Below are 15274 nucleotides of genomic sequence, written 5' to 3'. Positions count from 1 at the left end.
CATCCACTGTTTAGAGCATCTGCAGCCCCGCTGTAGGCACATCAGTAGATTTAGCAAGGCTAACCGGTGGGAAAAAAGCATAGTCTGTATAAATGAGATGGACAAAGCCACTCCCCTGCTTTTTCTACAGACCGAAAATGAAGCCGATTGTTCCAAAACTCTAGGTCCGCCATCTTTCAATATCGCGTCATATCGCGTCATATCCTGCAGAATGAGACCAGATCATTATTGGTTGGGTAGCTTGTCAATCAAGAGCGGGGGCGGGGAATGAATGCTATTGGTTGTGTAGCTTGTCAATCAAATCATCCCGCCCCTCCTAGAGAATTAAATGGGACCATAATTTAGCAAAACGCATATCATGATGATTGAAAGGAGACTTTAAACTAGTGACTTAATAGAATTTATTATTATTTTATTACGGTAAGAAAATCTAGTCTAAAGTTTGTCAAAAAACCCATTCACATGCGTTAAAATAAATTCTTTCTGACACCACAGGTCGGCGCAGGGTAAAACAGCGCCTCACTCTGGCCATTTATAAGCTTCCGTGTCGGGCTCATTGTAAATATCTAAGACTTGGAAAAAAGTGGGGACATTTCATGCATTTTCAGACAAAAGGGTCTTCATGGTCACATGACGGCTATATAGTCTCTTCACGCAAGATGTCTGCTTCAACACGCTGTGACTGCTGAAACACCTAACGAGATCTCCTTTCTCCCTCTCTGCTGTCCTTATCTGTCAACGCCTTTCCTTCTCTATCTGTTTCTGTCTGTCTGTCTGTCTGTCTCTCCACCGTTATGCTGCTGCATTATCCCTTCTCTCACTACTTACTTTATCTCCTCTCTCTCTCTCTCTCTCTCTCTCTCCCTCCCTCTCTCTCTCTCTGCAGTGCATCTCTATCAGAACACCTTTCCCCTCTGGCTCGGCTGCTAAACTAAATATAGTGCCTGGTGCAAACAGCTGGGCCTCATAACCAACACTGAGCTCCACGGGTGTGAACATCAATGTCTCTCTCTCTCTCTCTCTCTCTCTCTCTCTCTCTCTCTCTCTCTCTCTCTCTCTCTCTCTCTCTCTCTCTCTCTCTCTCTCTCTCTCTCTCTCTCTCTCTCTCTCTCTCTCTCTCTCTCTCTCTCTCTCTCTCTCTAAGAGGATTTATTTATTGTCATGAGACAGCATACGCTTACATTTCCAAAGCAAAGGTGGAACAAAGCAATCAAAACAAACAATGTGTGTACAATGAAATGACTGTGTTACAATGCAACTTAGAGAGAAAACTCTATCTTTTAAAAAAACATAAGAATTGAGCATTTTTCTGTCAGAAATCGTTATAAATACATCCATATAGGAAAGGTGAGCTTCGGGATAAACTGGAAACAAATGGCAGCAGTATTTCATTTTTTTTGCATTCACTTGGTATAAAACCATACTCTCTCTCTCTCTCTCTCTCTCTCTCTCTCTCTCTCTCTCTCTCTCTCTCTCTCTCTCTCTCTCTCTCTCTCTCTCTCTCTCTCTCTCTCTCTCTCTCTCTCTCTCTCTCTCTCTCTCTCTCTCTCTCTCTCTCTCTCTCTTCTCTCTCTCTCTCTCTCTCTCTCTCTCTCTCTCTCACAATCACAGCTGGAGGCGCGCGGGTTTGAATGAAAGAAATAATAATAAAAATAAATAAAAAACATGCAGTAGCCAGTAAAAAAGGCCCAGAAATAGGTCTACACATTCAATAGCCCGGATACCGGGGCATTTTCCAGAGTGAAACGGCAATCTGCAAATGGATTTTGAGTAGCAGCGCGAGCTGTCATTTTTCTATTGGGTGGTTGATGGCTATAGAGTTCTGCCATTTAGAGCGAGCGTGCAGCAAAAAGAGGTCCGTTCCATTAGCCTGGAAATGCTGCCTGAAAGTGCATGGCCCCCCGATACCTCTGACGTGATCTGTAGAGGAAGCATGATATACCGTGGCTATAGCATGGATTTGATTTGATCATCATCATCCTGTGGCATTTCACACAAGCGTGATGAGAGCGGGTACATCACTACATTCTATAAACATATGCCGCGAGGGAGGGAGAGAGGGAGGGGGAGAGAGAGGGTGGGTTACATTCACTGTCATTATCATCGTTCTCGTCAATGTCAGCTTTCCGCCTTTTTAACGGTAACGTCAACAGTGTAAAAATAGTGTGTGTCTACTGTAGGCTTGATAAGACATGACGTACTGTGTATGTACTGAGTAGAATGGTTGAAACGAACAGTCTAACAAAGGTTGAAAGATCAGTTCCTGCAAAAGTGTCAAAGTGAACTTAATAATATGACATCATGTGACATTTATGTTGAGTATAAACAAGAGTTTAAGTTGGAAAAGTATCTGTTGTGTGACAACCAGAAGAATAGACAGGCCATCTGTAATTTCAGGGTGAACAACACAAGAATCCCAAAGATCACTGGTAGATATAGAGGACTTGAAAGAAGCCAGAGGTTTTGCAATTTATGTAATGGAAATAAAGTTGGAGACGAGTTCCATGTTATGTTTGAGTGTAAAAACACTACCGTTATGAATTTCAGACAAAAACATCTGCCAAAGTATTTTACAACTCGCCCATCTATGATGAAACTAATTTTTCTACTGCAATCTGATAAGCAAAGAGTTATCTATAAATTAGGTGCTTTTCTAAAGAATGTTCTCCCTCTGTTTAAGTAAGGCTTGCCATGCCTTTTGCTATGTCTGTATGAAATACTATGTAATGAAAATGTACGATATCTGTGAACATGGTCGTGAGTTAAATAAATGATGATGAGAAATACTCAGTTGAGTAAAAGTCCGGAATTCAAGATTTACTAGTACAAAAGTACTGGTATCAAAATGTACTTAAAAGTACCAAAATAGAAAGTACTCATTATGCAGAATGTCTCATTTACAGTTTTCAAATGTAGAAACATATTTTGAAAATAGCAGATCTACAAGCTCACAATGTGTCGCACCGCGACGCATTGTGAGCTTGTAGATCGCCTATTTTCAAATGGCCGAAATGTATATAGGGCTGAATGTGAGAGAGAGAGAGAGAGAGAGAGAGAGAGAGAGAGAGAGAGAGAGAGAGAGATTTTCACTGTCAATATTATCAATCTCGTCAATGTCAGCTTTTCCTTTTTTTAACGGTGAAGTCAAGCAACACCGTGAAAATAATGTGCGTCTATAGGCTTGATGAGACATGGATTTCTGCATGATGATGCACACGTGTCATACAGTAATCAATGCCAAATATGTTTTTTTCACGTATTACGGAGCATGAATTTGGCAAAAGCCTTGGATGTGTACAGCATCGCGCACTCATGTTTACATCAAGACACAACAGACACCACACACACACACACACACATGCACATACAAGTTTATATGGCTATACAACAATTGCCATTGGAAAGTAGACGATAAATAGCCCCCCAAAGGTGCAGATCTACAGGCTCACAACGCGTTGACGCACAAATAAGTACAGATCAGGCACAACTCTGCCATCAACCCCTAAACCTAACCTCTAAATGCCCAATCCTAACATTAATCCGCACCCTGAATATTTTCTTTAATATATTTATTTATCCATCTCTAAACATCCTTTGTAGCATACATAAAATGTCAAAAAATCTTTGAAAATAGCAGATCTACAAGCTCACAATGCGTTGCATCGCGATGCATTGTGAGCTTGTAGATCGGCTATTTCCAAATGGCCGAAATGTATATAGGGCTGAAGTGGTTAATGTATGTTTTGTAATAATAATCCAAATCTACAAAGTAACTAGTTTCAAATAATTGTAGTGGAGTAAAAGTACAATATTTGCCTCTGAGATGTAGTGGAGTAGAAGTAAAAGTACAGAAAATTGGAAATACTCCAGTAAAGTAAAAGTACCTCAAAAGAATTGTACTTAAGTACAGTACTTAAGTAAATGTACTTACACCAATGACTCACACACACACACACACACACACACACACACGCACGGAATATCGAGCGAGAGAACTCCAAAGCGCAGCGTTTTGCTCGCTCCTCCTCACTGTCCTCAGGCGGAGGCGTTAGTCGGACATGAAAATGGATGACGGAGGGGAATGCCTTGATGGGAGCTGTGTAGCTCGCTGACAGAGAGCCAGCCCAGCCCGCCAAGGCTGAAGCCCCCCCCCCCCCCCCCCCTCATCCTAACGCCTCTCTCTGACATCCATCCATCCATCCGACCAGGCTCTCTAACTCGAGACGACGCGATGCTATCAGCCTCCTCTCAAGATGCCCCGTGTTTCTCTAACGCATTCAGGCCTGGAACGCATCTGTGTCACTTTTTAGATTTCTTTGGCTATTCAAAAATAACAGATCTGCAAGCTCATAGCGCGGCACCGAGTGCAAAATAGCAGATCTACAAGCTCATAGCGCGGCACCGAGTGCAAAATAGCAGATCTACAAGCTCATAGCGCAGCACCGAGTGCAAAATAGCAGATCTACAAGCTCATAGCGCGGCACCGAGTGCAAAATAGCAGATCTACAAGCTCATAGCGCGGCACCGAGTGCCGCGCTATGAGCTTGTAGATCTGCTATTTTTGAAAAATCGTGAAAATGTTTGCCAATCTTTGAATACGTTTTTTTTTTTTTTTTTTTTTTTTTACTCAAATCTTTGCTTCTGGGGGGTCCCTGGAACAACATATTTTGAGATGGGGGTCCGTAGCCAAATACATGTTGTGGTCCTTGACATGAAAACCACTGATATTATAGCAACAATACGTTTTTTGTTAGAATTTAGAAGACAATTGTAGAATTTCCCCAGAAGCAAAGATTTGAATAAAAAATGTTTGCTTTAAAAATATATATATTCAAAGATTTGCAAAAAAATCCCATGATTTTTCAAAAAATAGCAGATCTGCAAGCTCGAGTGCCGCGCTATGAGCTTGTATATCTGCTATTTTTTAAAAGCCAAAGAAATCTTAAAATGACACACAGATAGCGTGTATCCAGGTCTCACTGGGCTAATAGCAGCCAACACCCCGGACACGTTACTGTATAAGCGCTTGTCGAAAGGGAGAGTGACAGCTTTCAGCTTGTGTGCTCGTGCTGTGTGTGTGTGTGTGTGTGTGGTGGTTGGTACTGTATACTCAAATCTTGTACTTTAAGTAAAAGTATCAATACTGCAATGTAGAAATACTCTGTTACGAGTTCATGTCTGGAATTCAAAATCTAATTGAGTAAGAGTATTGGTATTGGTATCAAAATGTACTTAAAGGTACCAAAAGTAAAAGTGGTCATTATGCAGAATGTTCGGTTTCAAGTTTTCAAATGTATGAAAATCTTTTGAAAATAGCAGATCTACAAGCTCACAATGCGTCGCGATGCGACGCATTGTGAGCTTGTAGATCGGCTATTTTCAAATAGCCAAAGTTTAAATAGGGCTGAAGAGGTTGATGTATGTTTTGTAATAATCAAAATCTACAAAGTAACTACCGGTAGTAACTAAAGTTTTCAAATAATCGTAGTGGAGTAAAAGTACAATATTTGGATCCAAGATGTAGTGGAGTAGAAGTAAAAGTATTAGAAATTGGACATACAAGTAAAGTACAAATACCTCAAAATTACAGTACAGTACTTAAGTAAATGTACTTAGTTACTTTACAGCACAGATAAACAATTCACTGGGTTTTTTTGTCCCGCCATTTTTTTCTTTTTTGGGGGCATAAAATATTAAGGCAGGGTATAAAGTCTGAATAGTCCATACTGCAAGCCAAGACAAACTTTGTTGTTGTTGTGTTTGTGTCCGGTCGCAAAATAAATCCTGTGTAATGTGTAAATAGTACGCACGCACGCACGCACGCACGCACGCACGCACGCACGCACGCACGCACGCACGCACGCACGCACGCACACACACACACACACACACACACACACACACACACACACACACACACACACACACACACACACACACACACACACACACACACACACACACACACACACACACACACACACACACACACACACACACACACACTTCTTTAAACAAACTGGTCATTTGCATGTCAAAGCAGGCTAGGCTGGCAGGCCAGGCTGGCAGGTAATCACAGTATAATTCCAAAGTTAAAACAGATTTCTTTCAACGGTAAATTCCCAGTGACACCCAGTGAACACGCTGTTGAGTTATACATCTGATGAAAGGAATATCCAACACTCTCTCTCTTCAGTAGTTTCTCATCTTCTGTTTATAGGTTCACAGCAGCAGACAGTCTATCTAGAGAAAACGGGGCGCGTTTCGGCACGTCAGGCCTCCCTCAGCGTTTCAAACATTTTTTGATAGTAAAACTGCTGCTGTGAACCTATTAAAAAAATAACATAAGAAACCACTGAAGGAGAGTGCGGATATTCCTTTCACTGAATATCTTCACGAATCTGCACCCAGTTAACCCATTAAGACCTGGAACGCATCCCTCATTTTTTTGATTTGAACATTATTTTACACTTTTGGCTATTCAAAAATAGCAGATCTACAAGCTCGTAGCGCGGCACCGAGTGCCGCGCTACGAGCTTGTAGATCTGCTATTTTTTGGAAAATCGTGAAAATGTAATGCAAATCTTCGAATAGGCTATATATTATTTCTAAAGTGAATATTTTTAACTCAAATATTTGCTTCTGGGGGGTCCCTGGAACAATATTTTGAGATCCGCGGCCAATTTCATATAGTTTTGGGGGTCCTTGAGATGAAAAAGTTTGAGCACCACTGACATAGAAATGTACGTTTTTCAGAATACTGTTGGGATTTAGAAGACATTTGTAGAATCGGCTTGAGGTTTTAATGTGTTAAACTATAAGAGACTGTTCCTCACAAGACTCCTCTTGAGTTGAGCACGCCTTCTCCTGACGGTATTGATCCCGGAAGGAGATTTACCACGAGTCACATTTTGATAACGTCTCTGTTTGGAGAAAATGTCGTTATTTTCTTTGGATAAATGAGTACTTTGTCAGTTGATGCTTCATATCCATATTATGAGTAAAACTGCTGGGCTCATTTGATTATGTTTGGAACAACAGAAGGTTAAGTCAGAATTTAGCAAATGGCCAGCAGATTGTTTGCACCCGAAGCACTGAACGTGCACCTGTTCTGTTCAAGTGGGCTGATCCTGGGCAGTGACCTTCCTGCAGCAACAATGCATGAGTATAGGGGCTTCAGTCTGGGTCTGAGAGTAGCCTATAGACCAGTGGTTCTCAAACTTTTTCATGTCAAGGACCCCCAAATTGACACTTATTAGCCCGCGGACCCCCATTTGAAAAGATAAGCCTGGGACCCCAATAAGAGAAGGTTTATACGGCTTTCTAGCAGTGATTCTCAACCATTTTAATGTCAAGGACTTTTTTGATTGATTGATTGAAATTTTTATTAGGCAAAAGAAGGTAAAACAACACAGTTACATTTATAATGCTTTTGTCTAAAAGGTCCGGCCAAAAAAGTCCTTGCGGGCTTGTTTCCATTGGGGACCCCCAGTTTGACATGCATTAGGCTACGGACCCCCTTTTAATGGCATTTATACCACTGGGACCCGAATTTATATTATAAAATCAATGTTAATTTAACTCTGAGAGTTACAGAACCATAAGGTTCCATTTGGTTCCTATCCATCATTTTGCTGGGGACCCCCTGGAACCGCCTCAAGTACCCCTGGGGGTCCCCGTACCCCACTTTGAGAACCAATGCTATAGACCAGCGGTTCTCAAACCCTGGATCGGGGACTCATTTGTGGGTCGCGGACCCAGTTTTTTATGGGCAGTGAGTAAATATGCCTTTTTGTCATTTCCTACAAATTGTTAAAATTACAATACACAATCCAGCTCTTGCCGCCCGCGGGCGTGTGCACGAAACGAGCACGAGAGTGAGAATTCACGGGACAGCGTTCGCTCGTCTCACCGCCCTTCAACTTCTCCGCCTGCCTCTCATTGAAAATGAATTACTATGGCGCGTCAACCGGTCCCCGTCTGATACGACCTTTAAACAGTTTCATCCTCAGAGAAATGTGTTGGTTTCGGCGAGCCTGCTCGCTGCAGGCATTAAGGCCTAGATCAGTGGCACGCAGCTAGAAATCCTGGCCCCCCTTGACACCCTCCATGGGCTCCCAGTTCACCTAATCATCATATTAGATAAAAAGGAAACACATAATAATTCAGGCCGCACCGATACCACTTGTTTTATGAGCGAGTACAAGTGCTTTATTTTTTTAGCACAAGCATTTTCAATAATATTGCTTTCTTTCTTTGAATGGCTTTGAAGTAGCAGAAATATATACTAAAATGATACTAACCTAACGGTTGCTTAACAACAAACTGCCAAATTACAATGCCCCGCCCCGCCCCGTCACTCTGGGTTGTGAGATCTAAACAGCCGTCCCTCGTGGCTATGGGTTCGATGTCGCTTCGAAACACACAGGCGTCCCTTTGGGGTATGGGAAGGATGTCACTTGAACGCACATCTCTTTGAGAGTTGCTTTTTTTACTGGTGACAATAAGCGTCAACATGCTACGCTAGTGTAGCCTACCTTTAAAGGTAGGCTACACAGTGTAGCCTACCTTTAAAGGTAGGCTACACAGTGTAGCCTACCTTTAAAGGTAGGCTACACTGTGTAGCCTACCTTAGGGTAAATTATATTTATTTGTTTCAAAGTGTTAAATAGCTCTGTAGTCTGATATGTAATCATTGCTATGAAGTGTTTATTCAGTAACAGGGGTGTTCCTGTCTCTCCAGCGCTATAGGAAACATTAAATACATTTTCAGGTCGGGATACAAGTTGTATCCATTCAGGAGTGAGAACTCATGCAGGATAAAACAAGTGAAATCGGACGTGATGACACAAATAAATTAGTAGACAAAAAGAGTTGTAGAGACAGGGAGAACGCTGTTACTGAACAAACACTATACAGAATATAGAGCTTTAACTTGTTCTCAAAAGAAACACTCTCCAAAACCACCAGACATCTTGGACACAAAGAGCTGAATGATGGCTCACATTCATCAGTCAGTGAGCATCGCCGATGCCAAGTACTTTAGCCTGGTATCTCTGGCGTGCTGCAGGGCCTGTATCTAGGTCTTGGCCAAATGGCTTGAAGGATAGTTTATAATATGATATAAAGTTGTTTTTCTGGTTTGTTTTAACTCATTGACTGCAATTGTGAGTACATTCGTCAATTGGCCCAAGGCTCACGCTGCCATTGATGAATTAATAAGTGTGTGGTGTTTTCAATGGTTTACGCTAGATGGCGCTGTTCGGCAGCCTGTAAATCATGATGATGATGATGAAGACCACAGCCAAAGATCACGTGAAGAAAAAAAAACGTCATCAAACGTGCGGACATCTGAGCTACAGTTGTATCTTTGTATCTTTGTATCTGGAAGTTGAACCCAGCTCAACTTGAATGTCGTCGCCTTGCTAAACTAATGGCCTATGTTTTTCAGGAAAAATAAAAAAAAACTGATCCAAAACAAAACTATATGATATTTCTTAATCATTTCACCCAAAAATGTTTATAACAAATTAAATTATGGCTATTTAAATAGAAATAACACTGTCTGTCAGTTATGTAACATAAAATATTTAAATAGGTTTAAATAGGATTAAATCTGACTTAGGCCAAAAAAGAATAATCTAAAATGGCCTACATCAGTAAATAATTTGGCCTAAGTCACAAAAACATGTGACTTAGGCCAAAAAAAAGTCTATTTTGTCCTAAGTCACACTAGGGAGTTATAGGCCATTATACTAAAAGGGGAGTGAACAGCATGATCCTTTTCAATTAGGAGATGGGCCATTTTACCAGAGGTGACCAGTGTCATGAGGAGCTGACTTAGGCAAAAATATAATTTCCTCAAAAAATGACTTAGGCCATTAGTTTAGCAAGGTGACGATTTGTAGCTTTGTAGGCTATCTGGAAGTTGAACCCTGCTCAACTTGAATGTGTATAGCTGTGTATCTTTGTCGCTATAGAGCTACAGCTACAAACGTCGGATGTATCTTTATATCTTCATGTCGCTGGTTTCCATTGAAAACGAATGGGTAGCATGTATCTTTTAACCCATTGAGACCTGAAGCCGATTCTACATGTCTCCTAAATCCCAACAGTTTTATGGAAAACCTATGTTTCTATATCAGTGGTGCTCAATCTTTTTCATGTCCAGGACCCCCAAAATGATATGAATTTGGCCACGGATCCCCATCAAAATATTTTTTTTCCAGGGACCCCCCCCCAGAAGCAAAGATTTGAGTTAAAAATGTTCGCTTTGAAAATGCATCTATTCAAAGATTTGCACATATTTTCACGAATTTTCAAAAATAGCAGATATACAAGCTCGTAGCGCGGCACTCGGTGCCGCGCTATGAGCTTGTATATCTGCTATTTTTGAATAGCCCAAAGTGTAAAATAATGCTTTTTAGCTCAAATCTAAAAATGACAGTTCCAGGTCTTAATGGGTTAATCTGCCCGTGTGAACGCACCATAAAAACTTGCATCTCAATTATTCCATTAATCTAAAAGTAAATCAATATAATCAATAGCTGAGCCTGCAGCCCTATTAGTCTGGACTTTCCCATGCGTTTGGGAGAGCCACCATTTCAAAGAGCTATAAACACCAGTTGGAACAAAGGGGAAAGCGGAATATCATCATATCAGAACAACAACAACACGCTCCACAGGATCACAGAGAGCTCTCTGCATACAGTAGGTACACGTCTCCCTGCGATGTGAATACATTAACCTTTGAGGCTTCCTGTTGCCAGACAGACGACGCAGCGCTCCGACGGTTATGTAACGTTACATTAGATAACATGGTCACCCAGTCAAGTCGGCCTTAACCCAGTGAGACCGGGGACGCATCTAGTGTGTCATTTTTTTTGATTTCTCTGGGCTATTCAAAAATAGCAGATATACAAGCTTGTAGATCTGCTATTTATGTGAAAAATCGTGAACATGTGCAAATATTTGAATATGTATATTTTTTTAAAGGTACATTTTTTTGACTCAAATCTTTGCTTCTGGGATTCCCTATTAGACAATATTGGGGGTCCGCGGCCAAATACATATGATGTATTTGGGGGTCCTTGACATGAAAAAGTTTGAGAAACACTGATATCGAAACATAGGTTTTTTTTTTTAAACTGTAGGATTTAGAAGACATTTGTAGAATCCCTCCAGAAACAAAGATTTGAGTTACAAATGTTTTCTTTAAAATACATATATTCAAAGATTTGCACACATTTTCACGATTTGTAAAAGAAAAATTGACACGGCGCTATATGAGCTTTCCGCGGTGCCGCGCTATGAGCTTGTAGATCTGATCTGATCTAAAAATGACACACAGATGCGTTCCCGGTCTTAACGGCTTAATTAAAGGGACAGGAGCCATCCGTCAACGACACGCGGCCTCGCGTCTTTGTTGTTCTGTTCCTGTGCACTGACACAGAGATACAGAAAGCAATCAAAAAGAGCTTAAGAAGATTTTCACTGTCTGTCTGTCCTACTGGCAGGTCTATACCTGTGTGTGTGTGTGTGTGTGTGTGTGTGTGTGTGTGTGTGTGTGTGTGTGTGTGTGTGTGTGTGTGTGTGTGTGTGTGTGTGTGTGTGTGTGTGTGTGTGTGTGAGAGTGTGTGTGTGTGTGTGTGTGTGTGTGTGTGTGTGTGTTCTGTAGTGTGAGGCCCATGTCTTGTAACATGTGGGAATCTTTCACCCACGTGGAAATTAACTGAAGAGCTCAATACTGTCCACTGATCGATCGACCGACAGACAGATTAACCGACCAACCAATCTCTTAGTCCATCAACCAATCAATGATTCGATCGACTGTCCGCCCGCCCAAAGAACCAACAAACCAGTTAGTCCATCGACCAACCAAGAAACCAACCAACCAACCTACCAATCGATCAATCGATTAATCTATCGATTAATTGACCGACCAACAAATCAAACAACATTTTTTAGTTAACCAGCCAGCCAATAAGTTGACCCATTAAAACCGGGAACGCATGTAACCATTATTTTATAATTTTACTTTTTCTTTGATAAATCATGAACATTTGTGCAAATATTTGAATATATATATATATATTTTTTTTTTTTTCTTTTTTCTTTAAAGCACATTTTTTTTAACTCAAATTTTTGCTTCTGGGGGGGGTCCCTGGAACAACATATTTTGAGACGGGGGTCCGCGGCCAAATATATGTCATTGTGGAGGCCCTTGGCATGAAAACGTTTGAGAACCACTGATTATAGCAACATATTTTTCAAAGAACTGTTAGGATCTAGAAGACATTTGTAGAATTCCCTGAGAAGTAAAGATTTGAGTTACAAATGTTCACTTTAAAGAATAAATATATATTCAAAGATTTGAAAAAAAATCTCGATTATTCAAAAAATAGCAGATATACGGTGCCGCGCTATGAGCTTGTAGATCTGCTATTTTTTAATAGCCCAAAGTATAAAATAAAGGATAAAGTGGTTCAAATCTAAAAACACAGATGCTTTCCTGGTCTTAATGGGTCAATCAATCAATGAATCGATCATTTAGACAGACGTTAGACCTCCTCCATGAGGAGACTCACCTAGGACCCCCAGTCTGTAGTTGATGGTGATGACGATGACGTTTCCGTAGCTCGCCAGGATGCTGCCGTCGATCATGTTGCCGGTCCCCTCCATGTAGGAGCCTCCGTGGATGTAGACCATGACCGGCTTCAGCCCGTTCTCATCGTGTATGTCTGGAAAAAACAACACACAACACAACATGCTGTTACAGCAGCACACGCTTTAGTCCGTTCTCATCATGTATGTCTGTAAAACAACACACACAACACAACAACATACTGTTACAGCAGCACACGTTTCAGTCCGGGGTGTGCCGATATATCGTCCCACGATATATCGTCCCACGATATATCGCGATACGTTTTCGTGACGATATCGTTTTGGGAAAAAAAATATATTGTTTTGAAAAACAAAATATATATATATTTTTTTTTTGTTTTACAATCATTATAATCAGGCATGCAAACAGCCCCGAGGTGGGTTTTTTTCGGGTCAGGTGTCACACTATTGCCCTATTTGGATTGAAAACGGCTATTGTAGCTGAAAAGCTACAAGTTTGCATGTCTGAATAATGCAAAAACAGAATTATTTGTTTGCATTTACTTTTTTCCTCCCCCATATATTTTCATAATAAAAAAAGTGCGTATCGTATCGATATCGTATCGAAGTTGTGAGCCAAATATCGTATCGTATCGTTTGGTGAAATCAGTGTATCGGCACACCCCTACAGCACACGCTAAGATCTTTACATTTATATGCACTAGTCCAGTGGTTTTCAACCAGTGGTCCGGGGACCACCAGTGGTCCTTGAGGGGGCTGCCAGGGGGGGTCCCCAGCTAAATTAGTTAGCATAGCCTCAGAATCATTTTAACCACCTATAGCTTTGGCTATTCAAAAATAGCAGATCTACAAGTTCATAGCGTGGCACCGAGTGCCGCGCTATGAACTTGTAGATCTGCTATTTTTTGAAAAATCTTGAAAATGTGTGCAAGCCTTTGAATATATTATTTTTTTCAAAGAGAACATTAACTCAAATCTTTGTTTCTGGGGGGGTCCCTGGCACAAAACGTTTTCAGATGGTGGTCCGCGGCCAAATGTATATCAATTTAGGGGTCCCTGGCATGAAAAAGGTTGGAAACCACTGCGCTAGTTCATAGCCGGTGAAGTGCGCAGGCGAAAGTAGTTGCAACACACAAGCACACTCTCTGTGTGCTTGTGGCAGACGGCAAGAGTGTAACACAGTGGGTCAGTGGATTCGACCCAATGCGCAGTTTGGTCATTCGTCCCATAGCTCGCGGGCCCATCCCACAGCTGGGCAGCCGTAAGCCCGTAACCATGGCGACATTCTTTGTACATAAAAAACGCAAATAAACAGCTGACAGTTGGGGAAATCGAAAAACGGGCTTCGCTGTTAGGTGCACATGGTAATGGTGAACGACTGTGTGCAAATTCAGATCAATTGCTCCAGGCGCTGAGGAGAACCGGGCAAAAGAGATTTTGGCCTCACCAGCGTTTTGGCCTCACCACGGTTTTGGCGTCACCACCCACCCGCACAGAGCTTTGTAGAATTATAGGAGGATGTAGCATACACAAGTAGTACATGAGGTGCAAACAGAAGTAGCAGCGCATCAGTAGGTCCACATATTGTAGGAAAATATACTTAAAGGAGTTCACCCAAAAAATTACTTATTTTCTATCAATTGCACACCCTATGAAGCCTCGAATCCATGGTTTCTTTTTTGTTTTTGTCGCATTCCTAATTATTTGATTCCCGTCTCCTACCGGCTAATGTATCCGGTAGGAAACACAAAGTAGATTATTTGTGTCTCCTACCGGAAATACACAGGGTCATCAAATGATTGTCTTAGGAATGCCACAAAAACAAAAATAAATCCATGAAATCAAGGCTTCATGGGGTGTGTAATTGATAGAAAATAAGTCATTTTTTGGGTGAACTCCTCCTTTAACCACAGCATCCGCGTTGTGGGGAAAGCTGTCGCAGAAAATAGCAGATCGAGTTTGTACAACATCTGTATGTTTTTGACCACAGACCCTGATCTGAAAATAGTTTGTGCCAGAAATCAGCTATATTTTCAAATAGCCAATGTATGTGGGTTCAAGTGAACGGATTTTGATGCGATATTAACCAGTTTAGCTGGGGGACCCCCAGGGGTCCTTGGTGGGGTTCCAAGCTAAACTGGTTAATATTGCATCAAAATCCAGACCCTGATTTGAGAGCCACTACTGTAGTCAATGAACAGCTATTAGTGCTGTCTCAGGAAAAAATACAATTTAATAAAAGTGGTAAAAAGCTCTATATTATAATAATAAAAATGTCCTCTGGTATAATAGGTTAGATTCTATTCTCCACGCCTGTCTTCAGTGTCTTATATTTAGTACGAGACAACATCATAATTACTGTCGAAAACAAGCTCTTGGAAATAAACAACAAACGACAGACACTGCAAGTAAAGTCCATGACAGCTCAGAGCGAAGATGTGATTAGTATTTTTCAGAAATGGATATAGAGCTATTTGTGATGTCTTATGACACAAAGCCCAGAGTGTTGAAATGGAAAACTTATTTTGGTTGTTTTTGTCATCATACAATATTAGTGCTTAGTTAAATCCAAACATAGCAGCCACCCTACCACCCAGGGACGTGCACAGATAGACTCTAGGTGGGGCTAGAGCACCTGCCCTTTGCC

The 15274-nt window shown here is 41.2% G+C and overlaps 1 protein-coding gene across 1 annotated transcript in view; it reads right to left on the bottom strand.

Moving 5' to 3' along the window:
• nlgn4xa (neuroligin 4 X-linked a) overlaps positions 1–15274 on the bottom strand; it is a gene marked incomplete at its 3' end in the record, with an annotated part of 218204 nt that overhangs the window by 132172 nt on the left and 70758 nt on the right. Inside the window, exon 2 of the mRNA XM_084050661.1 lies at positions 12588–12740. Coding sequence (XP_083906787.1) covers positions 12588–12740 — 153 coding nt within the window. The remainder of the gene's footprint in view (positions 1–12587; positions 12741–15274) is intronic.

This window comes from Gymnoscopelus microlampas, assembly GCF_963454915.1.
Source record: "Gymnoscopelus microlampas genome assembly, chromosome: 24".
Lineage (NCBI taxonomy): Eukaryota > Metazoa > Chordata > Actinopteri > Myctophiformes > Myctophidae > Gymnoscopelus > Gymnoscopelus microlampas.
Note: the sequence above shows the minus strand (reverse complement) of the source record. Positions and strands in the feature narration are given on the sequence as shown.